Source organism: Molossus molossus, unplaced genomic scaffold (assembly GCF_014108415.1).
Source record: "Molossus molossus isolate mMolMol1 unplaced genomic scaffold, mMolMol1.p scaffold_m16_p_6, whole genome shotgun sequence".
NCBI lineage: Eukaryota > Metazoa > Chordata > Mammalia > Chiroptera > Molossidae > Molossus > Molossus molossus.
Window position 1 is genome coordinate 88,281,969 of NW_023425399.1, and position 25,196 is coordinate 88,307,164.

Genomic DNA, 25,196 nt, shown 5'->3' on the forward strand with positions numbered 1-25,196 from the left:
TTTGCCAATGATACACTGGATAAGGGGTTAGTTACCAAAATATATAGAGTAATCATACAATTCAACAAAAGGAAGACAAATAATACTATTAAAAAATGGGCAGAGGACCTGAATAGACATTCAAACAGCCAAGAGGACATACAAACAGCCAAGAGAAAATGCTCAACATCACCAATCATCAGGGAGATGCAAATTAAAATGACTATGAAGTATCATCTCACACCTGCCAGAATGGCTGCCATCAAAAAAGCATCAAACAAGTGCTGGCGAGGATGTGAAAAAAAAAGGGAACTCTAGTACACTGCTGGTGGGGATGCAGACTGGTATAGCCACTATGGAAAACAATATGGTGTTTCTTCAAAAGATTAAAAATTGAACTGCCATTGACCCAGTGATTCCACTTCTAGGAATATATCCTAAGAAGCCTGAAACACCAATCAAAAAGAATATATGCACCTCTATGTGCACAGCAGTGCTATTTAGACGAATGGATAAAAAAGCTGTGGTACATTTACACAATGGAATACTATGCAACTGTAAGAAAGAAGGATTTCTTACTCTTTAAGATGACATGGAGGGACCTGGGGAGTATTATGCTGAGCGAAATAAGTCAATCAGAGAAAGACAAGTACCGCATGATCTCACTTATTTGTGGAATATAATGAACAAAATAAGCTGATGAACAAAATAGACCCAGAGACATGGAAGTAGGGAACAGACTGACAAACCTCAGAGGAAAGGTGGGGGGGGGGGGAGGAAGAGATAAACCAAAGAATTTATATGCATAACCAATGGACACACATGACAGTACAATAATGGCGGGGGGTGGGGGCAGGAAGCGGGGAGGCGGAAAGGTGGAAAAAAGGGACATCTGTAATAAAAAAAATTAATAAAGTATTAAAAATAAATAAAAATATAAAACGAATACAGCATTATACATCCAGATACCTCAATTTTAAAAAGCCAATAAAAAAAGTCTAGTAGAGAGGCAGTGGGTCTGCAGAGTCCCCAGCTTGATACCTATTGCCTCGCCTGATAGAGCAGAGCAGGTGTTTGCCATGATAATGCCTCAGTGGAGAGCTAGCTGGAGAAGGGGCTGCTCAAAGAAACAAACTGAGGAGACTTGGAGCATGAGAGGAGATTGTTGGCAAAGTTTGGGTGAGGCTGAAGCAAAGCAGCCTATACCAAAATTTCAGACTCATGCTCATAAATTATTTTCTGAAACAAATTATTGGGTAAATGAGAACATCTTAAAGTGGAGAGTATGTACTTCTAGAACACTTAATGCGATTAAACTAATAGTTCTGAAAGTTCTTAAGTAAAAAAGTATAACAGGATATAAACAAATATTTCATATGAACAGCAAGTCATCCATACTGGTGGTGGAAAGAGAGAGCTTAGTATCCTTTTGGGAGGTACTAGGAACACAGCCTAAATCCTAAGTAACTCATATCTGTGCACATGCCTGACCAGTCATCTCTAGCCCATCAAACACCTGGAGAGAACAAGACAATGAGTTCTCCAATCTTTTCCTGGGCTTCTTAGACTGACTGCTTGTCATGTTTATACAAGTAGAGGAGCAATAACTCCATCCACACTTTTGGCTTATTGGACACTCCTGAGGCGTGACACTCTGCTTGTGTCAAGTTTGCTTCAGGTCATACTGTCAGTCTGCTCCAGGTACCCAAAGTGTGGAAAAGTTAGAGTGCAGCAGGATGATCTGAATTTATTTCCTGATTCTGCCACTAGCTGAGTGACCTTCAGTGTCACTTAAACTCTATGAATCCGGTTTCAAGAATAATCTCTGAGACTGAATCTTCAAAACTGGAAGTGGGAGAGGATGTGAGCTTGGCAGAAAGAGAGACTAGGTAATTATCATCATTTTAGGGCATAGCATCTTTAAGAACTATAAGTGAGAAGCAAATTTCAAGCTTGCGGATGATTTTAAGCAGTGTTTTTATAGTATGGAATGGACAGCTGTTGTCTTGATGAAACAGGTTTTTCATTTTCTTGAACTAAATTTTAAGAACTAAAATTACATTATGATCAGTTTTTGTTTTACTTCTCTCAATTATCCCAATACCACAGAGGTATAACCTAAATGATTCTCTGACTTGAGCTAACATGTTTTCCTTAGTGTATTATTTGGACTCCAGGGCTTGCTCCTAGTGCCTCCGGCATGGCACATCCTCTGTGTTTTTTGAAAGGAAAAGTGTGCATGCAGAATACCTTTCTCCCACCCCCAGACCCTAACACAGGAAGCCTACAGTTATCAGAATTCTGACAAAGTTCTTGCGCCTTCTATCAGCGCTAAAGGCCAGCATCTGCTGAGATTTTGGTCACTAGAGCCATCTAGTGGTGGACACAGGGAAACTACAGCATATGAGCCTTTCCTAACCTGGATTTCATGAGATCCCAGCTAAGAGCTGGTGGCATTGTTAAACTTTAAGTTAGGCTGAAGAATTCTAGTAGTATCAACTGTAACATTTATTATGGCATTGATTTCACTGAAGTGAAAAAAAACTGGCACTGTATGCCAATATTTTAAAAAATTATTCAGATCATAAAAATAGAAAAAAATCAGTGAAATCTAATACTTAATACATTTCAAATACTAATATAAAACACAAAATGTCAAGTAAACCAAGTCCTAAGAAGAATTAGGCCTGCACTGTCATTTCCATAAAAATCATTGGGGGCTCAGGATCTGCTGCTCCCTTGCTACAGACCTTACCACGGGGCAGCCTGACTGCAGCTGGTCCTGCAGTGCACTTCAGGTCCTTCCTGAGTGGGCTTTCAGGGGACCACTTTTAGGTCACTCCCCTGCCCTGGCCAGTGACTCAGTTACTGCCATTTTAATTTCTCTCCTGGCCAACATGGAAAGAGACTGCTCTTCTCTGGAAAGCAATCTGCCCACTTCAGAGGACTTCTCCCTGCCAGGTTCATGCTCAGTCTTTTTTGTGTGTGGGGGTGGGGGGTGAAGAAGGAAAGGAAGATGATAACTTGCAGAAAGTGAATGGAAGAGGAGTTATGAGGATGAGAGAAAGGATTCAAGGAGAAAGTCAAGAAGGGAGAAGAGTGCTTACTGTGTTTGAAATAATAGAGTGGCGTTGGCATGGTGGCAATCTGTGCATAGCCTAATGATGACTGTCATATAATTCCCAATTTTCTCTTTTTTTCTTCTCCCGAGTAGGCTACCTACAGTATTTCTCGACAAACTGTTTTACTGCTTCAACAGCTGAAGGACCTGAGCCACTCTGATGTTTTGGGAGCTATCAGCTTGATTCCCAGAAAGGCCTCCTGAGCACTGCCTGAACCTCAAGTGAAGGACTGATCACCACCTCTATTTCTGGGAATCCTGTACCCGTTGTTCCCTCCTTTTCAGAGGCCACTTCTCAGGGAAGGAGGCCAGGCAGCGGATGCAGGATCAGGTTGGCAAGGGGGCCACAGAATAGATATGAATGTTGCATAGGTTCTTGTCCACAATGTGCAGGCTCTCCATAGGCCATGTGCAATCACGGCCAGAAGAAGAATCACCCAGGACACCATCATGGAGGAGAACTAAAACCTAACTGGAAACACAAGGCAACGAGGACAAGTGCATCTGTTGAAATTCAGGGAGGATGGCCCATGCAGTGGAAGGAAAACCTGGCGCTGTAGGAAGATGGGATGAGATACCCAGGGGAATTCTCAAATATATTCTTAAACTCCCTCCTGAGGAGAGGAGGAAGGCCTGGTTAACTGGAACCTTTTTTCTTGGTGAGTGAAGTATGAAAGTTTGGGATCAGGGCAGAGTTGCTTAAGACAGAGGAGTGGCAGCACACGCTTCCCCAAAAATGCATGATGAGAAAATATATAAATATCATTCTGTCTAGGGTACCACACGTGTTATGAAGCTCTGTAGATGGCAAACATCAGGCAATGTCCTCAGGCTTAACTCGTCATCAGAATTCTACAATTAGGGGTCAGTGGGGGAGCCTTTGCACCTGCAGCCTCCTTGCTTCAGAGATGGTGGTCGTGGTATCCTCATGCTCTAGACTGAAATTAAGGACTGCTTACGGAAAAGAAGCTGAGTGACTCTTTCTGACCTTTGTGTTTCATCTATTTCACTCATTCATCCAACATTCATTAACTGTCCGTTAGGGAACAAACACTGTGCTGGGCACTGAAAACAGGAATGAGGCAAGGTGCAGGAGTCTGGGGCAGATATATGGGCTGCTTAATCAAATCCACCTTTTTCTCCTTCCTCCTGAATAGAACCTGAACTTTGTTTGAGACAGAATGTGCCCAGTTCAATACTTGCTTCTTCCAGCCTTGAACTTGGAGGTAATAGGTGGATCAGAGCAGTCATTTGGCCACCACAGAGGAAAAAGCCAAAAGAATTAGAGACTTGATACTGTCAGGGCTGATGAATAAACTGCATCTGTCAACCTTAGGTCTTGTTATGCAAGAAATATTAATTCCCATTTGTTTATGTTATTCTTAGTTTAACATTATATCTCTTTGAGCCAAATATATTCCTAATTTATAAAGAGACAAATGTGTTACAGACAAATGTTGTGGAGCTGTAAGTGCAGAGACAGCAGGAAGGAAAGAGAAAGGGAAGAATCCAAGACGGTGGTGCTACAGAATCCAAGTGAGGAAAGAGATAGGAGGAGAAGGGAGTGGTTAACAGTGAGAAAGGAAGAAGAGATGTCAAGTGAGACAAAAATGGCTTTAGCATTGAAGAGGTCCCTGGTGACCGTTGACATAGTGGTATCCACAGAGGCTGGTGGAAAAGCAGAGGCTATAGAAGGATGATGGGTAACTGTGAATTGAAGGAAGGGGACAGTAACTTGGACCAGGGTTAGCAAACTACGGCTCACTAGACACCTCTGCCTTGCCACATGCTTCTGTAAATAATGTTTCATGAGCAGTCATGCCCATGCATTTCAGACTGTCCAGAGCTGCTTTCAGTGCTACAGTGGCAGAGAGGAACAGGGGAGAAAGAGACCATACAGCCCCCAGAGCCCTTTAAAGGAATCATTTGCTGTCCTCTGACCATTTTTCTACATGCACAGCTGTAGGAACAAACAGCCATGTAGCTACAGGGAGACATAGGTTGAAGGTTTTTGTTTTTAATTACTATAAAGCAATATCACCCAGCTGGTATGGCTCAGTGGTTGAGCATCGACTCATGCACCATGAGGTCGCCAGTTCAATTTTTGGTCAGGGCACATGCCCAGGTTGTGGGCCAAATCCCCATATTTGGTTGTGGGGGGCATGCAGGAGGTGGCCAATCAATGTTCTCTCTCATCGATGTTTCTCTCTCTCTCTCCCTCTCCCTAAAATCAATAAAGAAAAAAAAAAGCAATATGGAAGACTCTCTAGACTAGGAATTGCCAGTGTAGAGGAAAGAAGTAAGACACTGGAGAGAGTGGGACTAGTCTGTGAAGAACACAGAGGAGCCACCAGGGCAGAGTAAGAACATGAGGTGAGGGGCTCCCTAGTGACAGGGTGTCGCAGGCTGCTGTCTCCCTCAGGGATGGTTAGGATAAATTCACAGTAGGGGCACATGAGGGACAGATCTGTAAGAAGGCTCAGAACCCACTCTGTGTAGTTTAGAAAGAGAGGCTAAAAGAAGGGCTATTTTGCCAAATCATCTGGTCTCTATGGGCCACAATTTCACCATCAGTAAACTGAATTTTTATCTGGGGATTGGAAAGTCTAACCAATCAAGAATTGTACAGCACTCTGCAACTATAAAATGTCACTGAAATGCTTAACAACAGAATTCTCCTGACACTAGAATGCTGTGAGAGCTAAGCGGCAGATGCTTTCATGGTACCTGAAAGATGAAAATCTCAGTGTAGACACTGTGTCCTACTAACTACCATCATTATAAAAGGCAGGTAGCAGAGTCAGTGAACATGAATCCCAACTGCACAAAACCAGGCAGACTGAAAGTGCTTTATAAAGAACGACGAAGGGCCCTGGCCAGTACGGCTGAGTTGGTTGAGCGTCATCCCATGCACTGAGAGGTCATCAGTTCTATTTCTGGTCAAGCTCAATCCATGTGTGGGAGGTAGCTGATCAATGTTTCTCTCTCTCCCTCCCCACTTCTCTCTCAAAAATCAATAAGAACATATTTAAAAAAAATAAAAAACAAAGACAGGTAAAATACATTAAGAAGGGGGTCATTCACTTTTCCCTCTAACCTTAGGAGGCTCTAAGTATATGATCATTTCGGTTTTAGTTTCAACTTTTTCTTCCTACATTTGCACCAAAGAATCATAAAATATTAGAACTTGATGAGTTCTTCAATAAAACTGATTTCAAACCACTTATTTTATAGACGATGAACTTAGACCCAGAGAAGTCACATTATTTAACCAAGGGCCTAGAACAGGCATAAGACTCCTCTGTTTTCCTCCATCGGTGCCTCCATAAGAGCTCAACTCAATGGGACTGCCAGAGGGCTGCATATGCCCAAGGGGCAGGGCAGGGGCAGTAGAGCTCTTCTTGGAGGGCCTGTTATCTGGCTATATTTATGCAACTGTGGACAGCAGGTGTACCACATGGTAGTTATGCCCTGGGTCAGTCCCCTAGAGCAGTGGAACATACCAGCCCCTTGGGACCCTCCTACTCCTCTGGTACCGACACTTTCAGGAGCAGGCACGAGTCAGGGGAGCCCTGCCATGCTTTCTCCAGTGGAAACGTGCTCCTCAGTAACCCTTTGGGTGAGGTAGTGGGGCGGGGGTATTTCAGACCAGCTCAAAATGTCTGCACTCCATTGTGTAAGTAACAAAAGTAGGTACCCAAACAGCACATAGTGGATTGTGTCTGTTTCAAATGAAAAAAATTATATAAAAACCAGCTGTTAAGCTTTTGGGGGTTATGAACAACTTTCAGAATCTGAAGAAATCTTTCTGTAGAAAAATGTATGTACTTCATAAATCTGACACATGTCAAGGAGTCCATGGGCCACTTCCCATTCATAGGCTCCTAGGGTGTCCTTAGACTACTACCCATTGTCCACCCTCTATCCACAACTAAAATTATACTAACAGTGGTTCTCTCTAGGTGGTAGAATCCTAGAGGACTTTTCATTTTTTAATCCCTTTTGGTATTTTCCAAATATTCTATGGTGACATTTTGTTTAGCCTAATCAGAGAGAGTATTATTAAAAAACTGAGTCTTAAATGTACACACCCCAAACTCCTATCATCTGTGTTACTGCATTAGCTTTAAAGCACCCCAGGGGCCTTCAAAAAGTCCTAATACATCACCTACTCAAGTGAATTTTTATGTTACTGATCTTAATACTCTTTATACTTTAATATGGCATATTTTGCTGTATTTAGGTCTGAGATATTTCAAGTAAAAGACTCAATGAGAAATTCCAAATCAATGTATCTCATTACTCTAGGTGCTTTTACAGAAATTCCCACACCTGAGTATGTCTGAAGAAAATGTTCTGTTGGCTAGCTCAATTAGTTAAAAATCTTTTTCTCTCATGCTTACCCTTTAATTCTTTTATATCTCCGATGGCTACTTATCCAGCTCAAGAACTGGATTCTCTTAAATGTCAGTTTAAGCTAAAGGACACCAGGTAAAGGTGCACTGTCCAGGAGGCAGATTAGATCCCAATACAGCAGATGGACTCTAGCCCTGAGAAGCAGCCAGAGAAGGAATGCGTGCAGTGAATAAACTACAGTGTAATAAGAAATCTTGGGATGGATAGGTAAAGCCATCTTAGAGAGTTCTGGGGAGTATCTGGTGTAAGACACAGGAAGAAATATGCCTCAGAAATTATTTCAATACATAAGTGACATAGTATGACACAGCCTTAATGGTGGTCTACTCCAGACTTCCTGTCCTCTCACCTTCCCACCCAGGTTTATGAACTTGAGTCTCCAAGCCAGGAGTCTCCTCTTTAACACATAGAAGCCCCAAGGCAGTTTTCTCTGAAGGGCTGACTAAGCTGGCATAGCCACAGCCTCACCAGAAGCAGGCTCTGCCTGACCAGCCAGTAAGAGTTCAACAGACAGACACTGTTCTGGAATACCCTTGTCTATTAAGAGCTTTGAGTGTAAATGGGAGTGGGGGCTGAGTAAGCCCATGAGAAAAATTGGGGAGCTGAGGTCATGCAGAGAAACATCAACTATCAGTTACTGAGCTGCCAGAGAAGCTGCTGCTGGCTCAGCCCAGGAGGTCGAGTCCTGACTGAAGGACCGAACATACACATGTGCACATAAACCCATCTGCCCATCCATCTTGCTGAGGGCAAGAATGCCACAGTGCTTTCCACGGACAGAGGAGCAGTCTGGCAGAGCAGAATGAACAGGCAGGCAAGTCTGAGTTCAAATTCAACCTCTGCCACTTGGTAGCTACATGGCCCAGGACAAACTCCTTAACCTCTCTGAGCCTTAGTTTCTTCATCTATAACACGGAGATACCAATACCTACCTTGTAAGGTTATTATGAAGATTAAATGAAATAACTTATGTGATATGTGTTAGAAGGCACTCGTTATATAACAGGGTAATTTCTTGCTCCTTAGTCAAGTCTATTTGCTATTTAGCCAAAATGATTTTTCTAAAGCAAAAATCTGACTTCCCAGTTCCCCACTTGAAGTATTTCAATGGCTCCCCTTTACACCCAAGATAAAACGCAAAACCTGCTGATCTAAGAAGTCTGACATGTCCTGGTCCTTGTCAACCTCTCTCCGTTGCTCTCCTGTGCTCCAGCCACATGGACCATCTTTAAAATGTAAGCCTTCCCATCTTGAAGCCTTCACATAGGTTGAAAGCCCCTTCTTCCAGATCTCAACTGCCTGGCTAACAACTCCTCATTACTTCTCTGGAAAAAAAGCTTTTCTCTCCCTCCAGACTAAGTCAGGCCTCCTGACGATGCTTCCTTCACATCTCTTTCGCAGTACTCCGTCTGCATGGTAATTATACTTGCAATGATTTAAACTATGTCTTAGACAGTAAGGTAAAGAAACTGTGCCCTTTTTTGACTATCTCTGATTCACCAGGATGCAATACCAAGGACAATCCCAGGCCCACATCAAAAGCTTAAAACTCTTGTTGGATAAATGAATGAAAGTTCAGAGGAGGCTTGGGAAGCATTAGCTATTAATTTGGTTAGTATTTCTCTGCAACACTTAAACACGTTCTGCCTGGCATGCTTTATTAACGTTTCATTTTTCCTTCCCTTGCTGGATTTTTAGTTTTGTTGTATACAACTCTGAATGTTCCACTGCCTCCATACAAGAGGCTCCGAGGAGATGATCCATGGTGGGAAATGGCATGGAATGGAAGAGAGTGTTAAGTGGCCTGAACAAGAAAAGAGAAAAAGGTGAACTCTACCTTAAAGGCAGCTGTGGACTGAGATAATAGGTGTCCTGCCCTAATCTCTCCTTCTAAGGGGCATTTAAATTGACCTTTGTGGAAGGTGAGAATTGAACAGAGCAACACTTACTTGTTCCCATGAAGAAATCATATGACGTTCGGCAGGTGCCTTTTCTATGATGGTCACCTCTGTCACACCTGGGGATGATTCTGAAAGAGGAAAAAAAAGATTCTGTACAGTTGCAGTTGGTTGGCTCTCATACATTTCTACAATAGACAGGTGAATGTGCTCAGATCAGAGAAAGTGAACATCTACATGACTTAAAAATCGTGGCCACCGAGCCAGACAAATTTACACTTAATATGTAGGATTTTTTGTTTGTTTTTATGGATTTCTCAGGATTTTTTAAATATACAAGATCATGTCATCTGCAAATAGCAATAATGTACTTCCTTCTCTCCAATTTGTATGTCTTTATTTTCTTGGCTAATTTCCTTGACTAGATTCTCCAATATAATGTTGAAGAGAAGAGGTAAAAGGGGGAATTCTTATTGTAAAGAAATGAGTAAAAACAACAGGTCTCATATTACAGTCTTTTTTTTTTTTTTCTTTTTTATCCTCACCCGAGGACATTTTTCCATCTTTTGTTCAGGTAGAGTGGGAGGGAGAGAGAGGAACAGAGAGAGAGAAACATCAATGTGAAAGGAACACATCGAGTGGCTGCCACCCGCACAACGGACAAACTGCAACCGAGGTACGCGCCCCTATTGGGAACCGAACCCAGGTCTCTGAGGACCGCAGGCCGGTGCTATAACCGCTGAGCCAAACCGGCCAGGGCTCATATTACAGTCTTTAGAAAGGCCTGCTTGTAAGGTTGGCCCCTGACTGGCATCTGGAAACTTGGATTTCAGGAGGGTACCCACCATTTGCTGGCAAGAATGCCTCACTGTACCTAAATGTTAGTGTAAACACTGTCATTTATGCTGAACACCTGCTTTCCTTCTGGGAGTCTGGAGTTTGGTACATACTAAGTAGGTGTCTAAGTGGCTGATTTACAATAAAAGGGCTGAACTCCTAAGTGCAGGTGAGCATCCCTAGTAGAAATTACAGACGTGCTGTCCCATTGCTGGAGGAATGAAGTGCGTCCCATGTGATTCCCTGACTTCCCCACACGCACTTTTCCCTTTGTGTTTGCTATAACAAATCACAGCATGACTGTCTGTCAAGTCCTGTGATTCTCCTAGTGAACCATCAAACCTGGTGTGGTCTTGGGAACCCCCAAAACATGTGTCGTTCCTGATCATAATGGGAAAGCATCCAATTTTTCAACATTTAAGTATGGTGCTAGGTGTGGGTTTTTCATACATGTCCATTAACAAGTTGAGCAAGTTTGATTTCCATTCGATATCCTACTTCTACTTTTTTAGTGTTTTTTTTTCAAAGTCTTGAAATGGTGTTGGTTTTGTCAAGTGCTATCTCTATACCTTGACATGATTATATGGGTTCTGTCGTTTATTCTATTATCAAGGTGCATTATATTAATTGATTTCATATGTTCAACAAACTGCACATTCCTGGGCTAAATCACACTTGGTATACAATCTTTTTAATGTTTATAAATTTGGTTTGATAGTATTTTGTTGAGGATTTTTAAATGTTTGATTTTGGACAGAAATGTTGCAGTTATAAAGTTATTTCATACCTTTTAGATAGGAGATTTTGGGAGTTTGCTTACCACATACCTACCACTGACTTCCGCTATCTCGTTTTAAAAAATCCTCTTAACATATTATCTTTTCAAAACAAAATACAAATGTGAAAAAATATAAAATAACTGATTTTCAATTTGTGATTAACTTGAAATTATGAGGTTCGATTAAATTTATAACGGGAGGCTAGATTCACTATATGCTTAATTATCAGAGTTGTTTAATTCCTTGGGTAAGTTTTGTATTGAAGTGTTACCTGTTTGCCAAACATCTGAAATGAGTAATAGATAGACTATATTAAAAGCACAGGATGTTTACAGTCATTTAATTATTCAGGCTTTGAAACTGACCTGACAATTTAAGGAAAATTTAGTTGGCTTGACTTGAGTAGATTAAACATTAATCAAAAGAAAATAACTTATTTGCTGAGAAATTCCTTGATTTATAGAGAATAGTAAAGCAAGCCTGTAAAAGAGCAAGACCTACCTGACTAACCAGGAGTATAGGAAGTAACAGAGCAGAAGCTGTGATAAGAATGAGGAGATAGGATATAGTGGTCTTGATTAGATTTCTCCTTGCCCCACTCTGTAACTTCATTTCTAAAATGTATCACTTCTCCCAACCATATCATGGTGTTTCATATCTAATTTTCTGTTTTAGGCACTGGGAAATACAGGGGAGAATAAAACAAAATTCCTATCCTTGTGGATTTCTATTACATAAAAGAGACAAATTTAAAAAGCAATCAAATAAACACCTAATTCTAAGTAACAATAAAGCCATAAGGGTAAAAAAAACAACAAAACAAAAACGTAGGCTAAGGGAAGAGACAGCGATAAGGAAGGGTGTTATATGTAATCCAGGAAGGCTTCACTGAGGTGGTGATATTTAATCAGAGATCTGAATGAAATGAGAGAGACAGATTTAGATGGTAATTTCAGTGAAGGGTCTAGCAAATTGCAAAACTCAACGTGTTTATTATTGTACAACAAGGCGGCCACTGTGGCCAAAGCGCAGTGAAATCGGAAAGACAGATGAGGGCAGGTCATAAGGGACTGGGTGATGGTACAGCATTTAGATTTTTTATAGATGTGAGGGTGGGGCATTCAAGCATGCTATTCGGCCAGCTGGGTCTGACTTTCTCTTTCTTGGTTATCTGACTAAATCCCACTTGTCTTTCAAAATCTAGCGTCATATGTGGGATACATTCCTCAACTCTCCAGATAAGGTCAATCCTACCTCCTGTGTGCTGCTTCAGAATAATATATTACTGACCTCCTCTCACACTTCTGGGGACCTAGTCTTTCGATTCTTTTTTTTCCACATAGATGTATTAACCCCCTCCCACCGCCAATCTTTGTAGCCCCGGAGAGTCTAACACAGCGGTGGCTGCTAAGTAAATATGCGACAAAGGAAAAACACCCATTCCGCGGTGCAAAGCTGGACTCCTTTGGACTGTCACCGCGGTGCGCGAGCGCTGTTGCCCTGGGAGGTCGGCTGCAGCTTTCCCCCAGCTCACTGTCACCAGAAGGGCTTGGGACGCATCCTCGGCCAGGAAAGCATCTGGGAGACCCAAGCTCTCAACTGTCAGGTGCCCGCTGCTGTCGCTCCTCTGCACGTTTTTGCGCACCCTTACCGGGCCTGCAGTGCGACCTCGGTGGGAGAACATTCGGGCTTCCCGGCTCTGCGTCCCAGCTCCCCCGGCAAAGCTCCCTCTCTCCTCCCCCACGGAAGTCACAGCAGCGCTGCCCACCGGCTCCGAGGTCGTGTCGCCCCTCCGTGCGTGCAGCGCACGCCGCCTCGCCCCACTCACCTAGGATGCGGGTGATGCCCAGGGTCAGCTTCTCCAGGTGCGGCTTGCTGGGGCCCACGGACAGGGCCGGCGACTCCTCCATGGCTCGCGTCCCCGCTCGGCGCGCGGCCCGGGCAGCGGAGGGGACGGGGCGGGCGAGCGGGGAGGTCCGCAGGGCTGGACACCGCCCCCGAGGCGCGGCCATCAAGTTCACGGCATGCCGGGAGTTGTAGTGCTCGGCGCCTGGGACCGAGACGCGGCCGCGATGGGGGGCCCGGGCTGGTCCGGGCCGAGTAGCTCAGCGGGGCGCTCCTTCCCGCGGCCTCAGCAGGCGCTTCACACCAAGCCGCCGCGACCCAGCGACGCCTCCGCCCGGACCCTCCCGCCCCGCCGGGGCCGGCCGCGCAAGCGGGGGCGGGCCTCTGCGCCGAGCGGCCAATGGGGACGGGGCCTGGGCTCCGGGACGGGGCGGCCCCAGCACGACGCCCCGAGTGGCGGTTGTTTCAAGATGGCGGACGTGGCGGGCCCCTCCCGCCCGGGCGCCGCGGCGTTCTGGAGCCGGGACTGTATCCTTTGCCCGCCTGGCAGGGGGCGCCGGCGCCTCCCCGGTGCGGCGAGCGGCGAGCGGCGAGCGGCGAGCGGTCGCGTGGGCCCCAGCGGAGGGGAGAGCTCCGTGCTCACCTGGGGGCGCGGCCGTGCTGTCCTGCCGCGGTCCAGGTGCCGGGCTTTTCGCCTTGCTTGGGAAGTAGGTGGCAGGGTGCCTGACACTGTCCCTAGGCCGGGCTTCCAGGGGTTTCCCAGCCCTCCTTGGCGGCGAGCTCTGGAGAGATGGCCCAGGGTCGTGGCCCATCCGGGACTGGGAGGGTACCCCAGCCCTGGTGACCTCGGGCCCGCTGGCGTGGTCAGCTTGTGGAGGAGGGAAGGGTGTCGGGTGATCAGGGAGCCTCTTTGTCCTGTCTCAGCCGTGTCCTTGGTCTGCGATGTTTAAGAGGATGTCAGGATCTTCTTGGACTTCAAGGCCTGTCGGTGATGATTTAAGTTCATCATGGAATTTGCCTAGAGGTGCAGGGCTTACTTTTACCGGGACTTGGTCTGGCGGCGCTGGCAATGGAATAAACTGCAAATCATCGTGTCTGGATGTAGTGTTGATTTACAGGTAGTTGGCAGGTCATCACTGGCAGGATTAAAGTTCTTGGACTGTTTTGGGATGGAGAGACTATAGAGTTTTTACTCTTGTGGGTGGCCTTCCCAGCATTCTATGAGGAGATGTATAACATACATAAGTGGTTCTTTCCCTGGGTTGGGAAGACTGTACCGGCCTGAGCCTTGGCCCTGATAATCGACTCTGTGTTGGTTAGAGGAGTTGCATGAAAGCAAGGCAATCTGTGTTGAGTGCCTGCAGAGGCCAGTAGATTTGTCTGTGCTCAAACTGGTGGTAGCATTGTTTGAGGCGTTGCTGTTAACTTTGTGCATTCTTTGCACATTCTACTTAGCTCCCAGTGAAACTTACACAATTGTATTATCAATTCCCCTTATTTGAGTTACTAGGATTGTAGTGTCATGCCATGCAGAGAGGGATATGTTTGCATTCCGTGCTATTCAGTGTTTGGTGTTGTGCACTTTCTAAGCATAATTACCACTTGTCTCTGATAGGTTGGTGAGAGTCAACGTGAAATAATGTATATGCACTGTGGATGAATGCACACAAGTTCATTGTGCAAATTAAGTACTTTTCCTTTACCTATCGATAAGGATGCAAAGAGAATATCTACATTGAGAACAACTGAGATGAATTAGGAAGTCAGGAAATTGTGATGAGCCTTTTTTTTCTTGCTTCTGCAATGATAATTTGTGATAGAGGAGATTGAAGTCACTAACTTATCATGTGCTTCTTGAGTTTAATCATTTTCATAACCAAATATGACCAATGGTATAGTTCTGATATAGAATAAATGGTTTTGGGAGAAGGGGAGACAGTCTGTTACAGTCATACTGATTAAGTTAGTAGGTATGTAAACCAAATCTATGTTCTTGGACTCAGCAGCCCTCTACTCTCACTTAATACATGTAGTCCTGTTACTACATATTTCATGTGGAAGTTACATATATTCCCTTTTCTCATAAATTCTCCCTTACTCTAAAAATTTATATAAAATACTCATCTTCCCACTGAAAGTGAAGAATGAAATTGTATAGGAAAAATGGTGGTGATTACATTCTATAGAAATACAGGTATTTGAAAGGAATTGCAAGTTTACTAGTATCGCCTGTTTCCTCAGCCTTTTCCAACATTTAGACTCAAATAGTTTAATTTTATATCTCCATAGAACTTAAGAGCAATGACAAATGTGAACTTGTTACTGATTTTCACTAAGAAAGCATAATAGTTATGAATCATTTGGTTCAGTCATATGTCTTTGATCTTGATCTCTTGTTACATTGATGACTTGCTGGCCCACCCCAAAGAATTTATAGTACAACTCTCAATTGAAAAAGACCAAAAAGTATGTATCTATAATCTGATGCTCTTTTCACACAATTCAAAGAAAGATTGTTTAGTGCTTCCCCTAAAACAACTAGAGAAATGTGATTGAGAGATTTCCCATCCTAGATGTTTCCATCATGTGAGGACAGATCATTTGTGACTGAGTGTCATCTTTTTTCCCCATTGTTGAGTTATGCATCTTCCTGCACAATGTGATTTAGCAGTGCTGTTTTGTACAAGGTATGTCTTTGTACCTAACATGTAAACAATAGATATGCCATGTTATCATTTTATGGGTTAAATCTGCAAGTAAAATTATGCCCCTTCAGCCATAAACTGCTTTCCTGCTTTATTATAGTTCCTGGTAATATCAGAAGTCAGTGTTTCTGCAGTATTTAAATTTGGTTGCTCAAATGCTCTCAAGTGTATTATTATTAACAGTATTGGTAAGTTGATAATATCAACTATGAACTATAAGGGACCAGGTCAAAACATTGCAGTAGCTATTATGTCTGCCAGTGACTTTTCAATTAAAAATAGACAAAGACTTAATGTTTATTCTTAAAATAATATACAGGCATACCTTGGAGATATTGTGGGTTCTAGACCACTGAGTATTGCACTAAAACCAGTCTCTAATTTTTTTTCTGGTGGAGGGTCTTACCTTCAATTTGTTTAAAAAAAAAAAAAGCATCATCTGTGAAGCACAATAAAGTGAAGTGCAATAGAATGAGGTATGCATGTACTAACCATGAAAGTCATTGTGGTCAATAATAATTACATATGTATACATATGTTGCTGGTTAGTGATGTATGCTCAAAAGTTAGAGCAGAGGGGTAGTACTGAGTTTATTTCCTTCAGGTCCCGGTGATCTGGGACAGACATGCTTTTTCCTTTTTACCACTTCTGGCTCGGGTTTCTAATTACTGCTTCAATTCTGGAGTTTGAATAGATTGGTATCAGCATTAAGGATGCTTTCTAACTTGCTATACTTGTCTTATTGAGATGCTTCCAGAGAAACCAAAGTAGAACTAAGATGGCACACAGAACCAAATATGAGGTCCAGTATGAGTTTGGTATATATTATGTCTCTCTGACTTTCCCATAAAATATATGCTTGTTAGGAATCTCTGTATTTGAAAAAGGTAAATATTTCGGTTCATAGATAACAAGATGAAGATAGATTAGAAATGATTAGAAAGGATAGGTTGGATGGAGGCAATTTCAAGTATCATTAGTCTTATTTTTAAAAACGTTTGTTAAAGTTAGTTTATTTAGTGTTTTTTATATTGAAAAGAAATTTAGCATGGATGTAGCTAATGGGTTTTACCTGCATATTTTTAATAAATTAAAGAAAAGATAACACCAAAGCTTGTTGAACAGTGCCTCATAAAACTAAATATCAGTTTCATTCTTTACTATGAGCCAGGCATTCTTTGATGTTCGGAGATAGAGCATTGAGCAAAACAAGATGAAAATCTTCACCTGCTTGGTGCTTCCATTTTATGATATGAGATGAGGCCATGAATAAGTAAAATATATGTCCGATGATTATAGGTGGTATGGAGAAAAATAATGTTGGAAAAGAGTAGCTGACATAGGGGGTCTTTTGTCTCTGTTTTATGCCAGTACCATACTGTTTTGATTATTATAGCTCTGTAATATAGTTTAAAATCTGAAAGTGCGATGCCTCTAGCCTTGTTCTTTTTTTTCTCAAGGTTGTTCCGGCTATCAGGGTCTTTTGAGGTTCTTTACAAAATGTGAGATTCACCTTGGCCAGTTTGGCTCAGCGGTTGGAGCGTCGGCCTGCGGTACAGAGAGACCCGGGTTTGGTTCCCGCTAAGGGCACGTACCTCGGTTGCAGTTTGTCCCCGGCCCTGGTTGGTCGTGCGGGTGGCAGCCACTCAATGTGTCCTTTCACATCGATGTTCCTCTCTCTCTCTTCCTCTCTCTCCCTCCCGCTCTATCTGAATAAAAAATGGAAAAATGTCCTCGGGTGAGGATAAAAAAAAAAAAAAAGTGAGATGTTTATGCCATGTCTGTGAAAATGCCATTAGAATTTTGATAGGAATTGCGTGAAATCTATAAATGGCTTTGGGTAGTATGGGCATTTTTAACCATATTCTTCTAATCCATGAGCATGAAATATCCTTCCATTTTTTTGTGTCTTCTTTAATTTCTTGTATCAATGTCTTATAATTTTCAATGTACAGGTCTTTCACCTCCTTGTCATCTGTAAATAGAAGCTTGTGAAAGGTCTCTACAATTTTTTTTTTTTTTTAAGAAATAGGAAACAAAATTATTAGCTGACAGTAAGGAAGAGGAAGTGGTGTCAGGTCTGAGAAAAGATGAGAAATTATAATATACTTGTGAGCTTTCAAATCAAGGTGAGTGGGATACCCAGTAGCTGGTTTTTCCAGTTGTGAGCAGGCTTCTTTGTGAATGATCTAAGGAAGTGTAGTATAGTAATTTTTCCAGGACTCAGTTATGTTAGTCTATAGGTCATCCTTGAAGAATGTTCTGCAAATCCAACATTATTGTATCTTCTAATTGAAGAGAGTGCCATATGGAGCATATCTCGAGTCATCTTGGATTTTTTCCTCTGGGTATACATTTCCAACAGCAAATAATTAAACCTGTATTGAGTACATCTACTGTGTGTGCTAGTCCCAAAGGATATAAAAAATGAGTCAGTTTTTGCTGTTAAATAGTGTCTGCACAATTTCATTTTAAGGTTTTTTTTTTTTATATCTTGGGTGTTAATGAATTTAGAAATTCTCTCTCCGCTCCTGTGTTAGTTGCTCAGTTTCCTTCGAGTAGTGGGATCTAATTTTTTGTATGCCTACTTGTTTTATGTGCCTCTTAAAATACCAGCTCCATACCTGATAATTGAGGGAATTTGAAGTTTAGGGGCACTAGTTAACAGCCCAAATCTAGGAGCTGTGATAGTGTATATGCTGTTCTGGAAAGCAGTTAGAAACCAGCCAGAAGTACAAGCAGTATGGTCATCTTTGTATTCCGACATTGCTATAGGAATTCTCTGCATATTTAATCAGCATTTCCTGAAAAGACTCCATTACTAAGGTTGATCATGAGCTGAAATATATGGACTTTTTGAACATGTTATTAAATCCTGCTTTACTCCATCCTTTTTCTGGAAGGAAATAGTTCATAATTGATTTGTCTGGAAGTCTTGGAAAAGAAAACGCTTCATCAAAGAACAGATAACTTTGGAATTTTCTAGGTCATTGGAAACAAATGTTCAGATGCTTCCTTCCTGCATGGTTTATCAAATTGTGGGCATATCTGGATTTAGATATGGTTCTGAATAAAAGACTGTTTCTGGAAAGAACTCTTTTTTATTGTATTGGTTCTCTTTCTAAAGCAGTGTTATAATCTTAGTAGCCTTTCTAAAATTCTCCTCTGGAAATTCAAAATACTATATTTTTTTTTCTGTCTTAAATTTCTTCCACTTGTTAAATAGTAAGGCTTCTTGGAAAATTTCATTGTGCACTTCGAAGAATAAAAAATGCCTTTGTGTTTGCGTGATTGACTTGCCCTCAAACAGTGTTTGTTTTTCAAAGATAAAGCTCATTTTGAAATTATTTATTCATACCTAAAATAACTTGTCAGTTTTCTAGTAATGAGCAAACTGGAGCACTGAACTCTTGGTTTACAAAAGAAAATGAAATTAAAGGAACAGCAGAATTTATAGTGTAGGATATCTCACTTGGGAATAAGCATGGATCAAAGTTTTATGGAACAAGGCCTTCCAAAATTTTTGCAAAATATATAGTTGTCACTATATAAAATTTTACTTTGCTACATTTAATTCAATTACTCTGCTTTCTAGTTTTGCTTTTAAAAGCTAGTTATAAATTCCAAGGTCAGTAGAAATTACGAATTATAACAAAAGTACAGAACAGAAGCAGCATTTGGATATTGGATAATCTTTTCTAGTATTTTCCTTTATATCTTCATAGTTTCTGATGAAGAACAATCAGTAGTGTATGTTCCAGGTATGATTGTCTATGTTAATTTGGTAACCTTTCTCTGCTTCGTAAGTGTTAGGAGAAATATGAAACTTTAGAACAACTTTGCAGATATAACTGGATGTAAAACAGTTCATTAGAACCTAAAATTTAAAAAAATTGGCATGACCCTATTAAGGTTCAAAACACTGTCTTATACTTCATGTATTAAGGAGCAAGACATTTTCTTATTTTTATATTACAATTAACCTAAATTTAATATTTCAAAGAAAAGTGTGGAAACATTTTTATATAGAGTTTATGCAATAGACTCTTTAAAGTTTACTGGTTATTACAGATGAGTAGTAAAACTGAACTATTGAAAGTACCCCAACATGTGACAAATCAGATCTTTAATTTCCCCCAACTTATGGTGTGTGTGGCATGTTGTAATTGATTGGTTTTAATATGACTTATGAATGTGCCAGTGCCTTTGAAAAATATTTCAGTTGAATCAGCGCCTTTGAAAAATATTTCAGTTGAATCTTTAATGTATTCAAAACATAATCTTTTCATGATTCATTATTTATTAAGAGAGCTTTAAAATGAAGTAAGTGTTTTCCCTATCAGGTCCTGTAAAATAGAGGATATCAATGGAGAGGTTGATGGGGTGGGGAGGTGGGGGAGAGCTTAAGAGAATAAGAAGATATAATTTTGAAATCTTATTTTGCGCAAATCTTTAGGAATTTCTAAAGAAGGAAATATCAGATCAAGACACAAGTTGATGAGTCCAAAAGCTAATGTTAAACTTAAGACTTCCAGGGTGACTGCTCCTTCATTCTCCATGGAGTCTTTAAAAGGTGCAGGAGATTCCATAAATGAACAGGTCAGTAACTTCTTGTTTTTTTCTTATTCTCCAATTTTTTTATAAATCTGATCAGTTACTGATTTTTCTTTGCTGACTGTCAATTTATTGATGGCTGTGGGTGCCAATTCAATTCCAATAGGAATTCCTGAATCTGGGGTTGTGGTGAAGAAGGAAACTTTATTCAGTGAAAAACTGGTCAATTGTGATAGGCACAGCTGTGAAAACAGCAGGGCTGGAACAGCTCAATAGTGTTGCAGAGCTCAATTAGAAGTAGCAGGGCTGTGAAACAGCATGGCTGTGAAGAGACCCTGGGCAAGGTGGCCCTGGGGTAAGGCGCTCTTAGGGCTAGGCAGCTCTGCTGCTCGGATCTTTTCCAACTGCTTAGATCAACTTCCTCTGGGAAGGCAGTCTTCAGTTGTCAGTGGAAAGGGAAAGTGGGTTCCCAGAGCCAGAGGGGAGTTGACTTAAAAAAAACAGAAGCTCTGGCCCCTGGTCCCTGATTGGTCTGTCCTCATGCAAATGAGGATTCCAAATCCTCACAGTTTTATTGGTCCAAAAACACTGTCCTGATTGTTCAGAATGGGGCTGCTCTGACTGGGTTGTGAAGATGTTTAAGGTGGTACAGCTACACAGCTTCAGTTGGGCTGGGAAGCTCAGCCCTGTTGGTTGAAAGAGGATTCCAGAAACTCATCCAGAGGGCCTGCTCAGAGAGTAGAAACACAGTGTAGGAAAGCAGTTCAATGCAGGAGGCAGGCAGCTTAGTGCAGACTTCTCCCTGAAGTTCAGTTTGTGTGATGAGAGGCCACTGTTTAGAAATGACTTGCTAAGGTTTTTGTTTGTTTGTTTTTAATTTAAGCTCAGTTAAGCCACCATGAGCCCTTCTTAGTAGGGTATCTTCTCAGGATCCACATGACCAATAACTGATATATATGGGTAGAAGAGTCCTTGAAAGAACATTAGATGATCTATAAGCATTTTGAAAAGCTACAGAGAATTCTTGGATGCTTTAATGATGCTTGGTATGAGTATAACGTGTTTAGCTCCAAAATATCTGGGCTTGCTTTAAGGCTTAGTTAAGAAAATTTATTATCTTGGTATGTCTCAAAAGACTTAAATTCTGATCTGAGTGGAATTAGTAAATCAAATCCACGAGGTGTCCTTTATGATTTTTGTTCATTTAAATTTGTTCGTTGATGATGAACAAACCCTAAAATGTAAGAAAGATAGTTTTATTAAAAGAAAATTAGCCTGCATTATTATTATTGTTGTTATTGTTATTATTTCCTTCACTTGGAAAATAATATCATAAAAACTCTTTCTTTTTATAACCCAGTTATTGATTTCTCCTTCATATTTGCCTCAGTAATAGTATCTATATATTCCTTTGACATATCCTGACTCGCTTATTTTACTTTTTGTAATATTTTGTCTTCCCAAGCAAAGTTTAAGTAATGATTTTGAAATCTGTGATGTATAGGCCAAATATGCTTGCCACCTTTTTACAAATAAAGTTTTATTAGAACAGAGCCACACTCATTCTTTTAATAGCTATGGCTCTTTTTTGTTCAGTGGCAGAGTTGCAACAGAGACTGTATGCCCACAAAGCCAAAAACATTTACTAGTGAACATTTATAGAAAAAGTTTTCATTCCTGGGCTTATGTTCTTGAGGATATTTCCAGTATCTAGTTTGTTACAAATTATTATATTGAGTAGTTTATGGGATTTAATTGTAGGCCTGCTTGTGTTCCATGTAAAACCAGTGTACTCACTTCACACTGTGATGTGAATAGTTGAATTTGTAAATTCTAGTAAAATGTTTTAGTTTTTTAAAATAAAATTGTATGCTTGTTTTATATTCAACTATAGCCTTTTGGATTATGTCCATACTTTTTAAATGATTCTATTGGTTTATTAGCTGTAAGTTTCTGTTGGACTATTTCACTGGCTTACGGGATTATAGTATACATCTTTAATTTATCACAGCCTATTTTCAAGGGATATTCTCCTATTTTACCTGTAATTAAGGACCATTCAACAGTATAACTCCTGACTTTCGTGATATTGTCACTCGTTTTACTTTAATACATGAACCGTAAAATATATTATTTTTCTTTAGTCAATTTATTTTCAAATTGAAATATAGTTTACATATATAATACTTACCTTTTTAAAGTATACAACTCATTGGGTTTTGTATATTCACAGAGTTGTGAATCCATCACCACAGTATAATTCCAGAACATTTTCATCACCCCGGAAAGAATCTCTCCCATGTTCATTAGTAGTCACTCGCCATTACCCAATCATCTGGGCCCCTAGCAACCACTAATTTTAGTCTCTATAGATTTTTCTATTCTGGACATTTCATATAAATGGAATTATATAATATGTGGCCTTTAGTGACTGGCTTCTTGCACTTAGCATAATGATATCAAGGTTTATCTATGTTGTATCATGTATTATTGCTTCATTTCTTGCTAACACTTATATTTATCTTTTTATTATAATCTTCCTAGCAAGTATGAAGTGGTATATTAATGTGTTTTGATTTGTATTTTCCTAATGACTAATAATGATGAGCATCTTTTATGTGCTTCTTGGCCATTTGTATATGTTCTTTAGAGAAAGGTATACTCAGATCCTTTTCAGTTGGGTTATTTGTCTTCTTCTCGTTGAGTTGTAATTCTTATAGATTCCAAATACAAGTCTCTTGTTAGATATATGATTTGCAGATATTTTCTTCCATTCTGTGCATTGTCTTTTCACTTACTGGTGTCATTTGAAGCATTAAAATTTTTCATTTTAATTAAGTGCAATTTATCTATTTTTTTCTTTTGTTGCCTGTGCTTTGCTATCATGTCTAAGAAAGTAAAACATTGCTTAATCCAAGGTCTCAAAAATTTACATCAATATTTTCTCCTAAGAGTTGTGTTTTATTATTTTTTTTCAGTTTTAGTTATTGAGTTTTTTTTTTGAAACTTATTTTTATTGTTGAATGTATTACAGATGTTCCTCCTTTTTCCCCTATTGACCCCCTTCTCCCCATTCCTGCCCCCCTCCTGCCTTTCCCCACACTGTTGTCTGAGTCCATTGGTTATGTATATATGCATATAAGCTCTTTGATTTATTTCTTCCCAACTCCTCGCCCCCCTTCCCTTTGAGGTTTGTCGGTCTAACAACCAATTTCTACTTCTTAATCCCTTCACATTTTTCACTCATTACCCCAACCCTCCTCTTATCTGGCAACAAACAAAATGTTCTCCATATCTATGAGAATGTTTCTGTTTTGCTTGTTCATTTTGTTTGTAGATTGAATTGTCGATGGACATGTATTTATTGCCATTTTGTTTGTTCATATATTTTATCTTCTTTTTCTTCAAGAAGACCTTTCAACATTTCATACAAAATAGTTTGGTGGTGATGAACTCCTTTAGCTTTTTCTTGTCTGGAAAACTCTTTATAAGGCTATTGATTCTAAATGATAGCTTTGCAGGATAGAGTAATCTTGGTTGTAGGTTCTTGCTTTTCATCACTCTGAATATTTCTTGCCATTCCCTTCTGGCCTACAAAGTTTCTTTTGAGAAATCAGCTGACAGTCTTATGGGAACTCCCTTGTAGGTAACTAACTGCTTTTCTCTTGCAGCTTTTAAGATTCTCTCTTTGTCTTGAACCTTTTGCATTTTGATGATCATGTGTCTTGGTGTGGGCCTCTTGGGATTCATCTTGTTTGGGACTCTCTGTGCTTCCTGTACTTGTATGTCTGTTTCCTTCACCAAGTTAGGGAATTTTTCTGTCATTATTGTTTCAAATAGGTTTTCAGTTTCTTGTTCTCTCCCTTCTCCTTCTGACACCCCCCAAGATGCGAATATTGGTACGCTTGAAGTTGTCCCAGAGGCTCCTTACACTATCCTCATTTTTTTTTTTTTTTTGCTGTTCTGATGGGGTGTTTTTTGCTTCCTTATATTCTAAATCGATGGTTTGCTTCTTGGCTTTACCTACGCTACTATTGAATCTGTAAATTATTCCTTATTTCAGTTAGTGCCTTCTTCATTTCTGACTGGTCCTTTTTTATGCTCTTCTAAGTTTATTTAAATTCTCACTAAGTTCATTGAGCATCCTTATAAGCAGTGTTTTGAACTCTGCATCTGTTAGGTGTCTTATCTCCATTTCACTTAGTTCTTCTCCTGCAGTTTTGTTCTGTTCTTTCATTTGGGACCTGTTTCTTTGTCTCCTCATTTTGGCTGCCTCCCTGTGTTTGTGTCTATGTATTAAGTAGAGTTGCTATGTCTCCTGGGCTTCCTAGGGTGGTCTATTATAGTGGGTGTCCTGTAGGGTCCAATGGCACAGCCTCCCTGATCTCCCAGCTAGGCCCTCAAGGTACACCTCTCTTGTGGACTTGAGTTGTAATTGAGTCTTGATTGCTGTTGGCACATCAATGAGAGGGTTTTACTCAGGCTGATCAGCTTCAAGGATTGGCTGTGCCCACTGTCCACTCACTTCTGACTACCTTGGATAATCAGCTGTGCAGGGGCCCACCACACAGAGCAAGACTTACTTCAGCAGGGCTCTGGTACCCACTGAGTCCATTCCTTGAGTGTGTCACTTGTGGAGGTGGTTGGGTGGTGGTGCTTCGCAGTGCTCTGAAGCTGTCCACTGGGTGTGCTGGCTCTGGGGCAAGGTCAGCCACTGCCTGTGTTCTACCTGGGGCCACCAGGCATATGATACAAAGCAGTTTGCAGAGGGCTGCTTCTTGTGCTGGGCTTGGAGGTGGCCAGGCAAAGCCAAGTTGTGAACCAGGGCTGGCTGCTGCTTGGGCCAGGCCTGGGGCCTTTTAAGAAGAGGTTTGGGGCTTGCTGAGACCAGATGCTGCTTGTTTGAAAGAATTTAGGAAAATCTGAAGCAGGATCCAAGATAGGCCATTTCTATGGTAAAGCAACTGGCAACAGCTTGGGTGGGCCTGAAAGTTGGGTGGGGCAGGGCCTCAGAGAATCACCAGGGCGGGGCAAATAGTGTGAGCCAGGTTGTTGGAGTCC

General features: G+C 41.1%; 2 protein-coding genes across 6 annotated transcripts in view; one reads left to right on the forward strand and one right to left on the reverse strand.

Moving 5' to 3' along the window:
* The window catches only part of TPGS2 (tubulin polyglutamylase complex subunit 2), a 39,781-nt gene extending 26,805 nt beyond the window's left edge, over positions 1-12,976 (reverse strand). Inside the window, exons 1-2 of the mRNA XM_036244883.1 lie at positions 12,859-12,976; positions 9,466-9,545 (exon numbers count right to left, since the gene is read on the reverse strand). Coding sequence (XP_036100776.1) covers positions 9,466-9,545; positions 12,859-12,940 — 162 coding nt within the window. The 5' untranslated portion in view covers positions 12,941-12,976. The remainder of the gene's footprint in view (positions 1-9,465; positions 9,546-12,858) is intronic.
* Positions 12,977-13,339: 363 nt separating this feature from the next.
* Positions 13,340-25,196, forward strand: part of KIAA1328 (KIAA1328 ortholog) — a 255,175-nt gene continuing 243,318 nt past the window's right edge. Inside the window, exons 1-3 of one of the 5 annotated variants that reach the window (XM_036244849.1) lie at positions 13,340-13,403; positions 19,307-19,342; positions 20,038-20,180. In XM_036244849.1, coding sequence (XP_036100742.1) covers positions 13,346-13,403; positions 19,307-19,342; positions 20,038-20,180 — 237 coding nt within the window. In that variant the 5' untranslated portion in view covers positions 13,340-13,345. The other 4 variants (XM_036244848.1, XM_036244861.1, XM_036244851.1 and 1 more) reach the window with 4 other exon arrangements.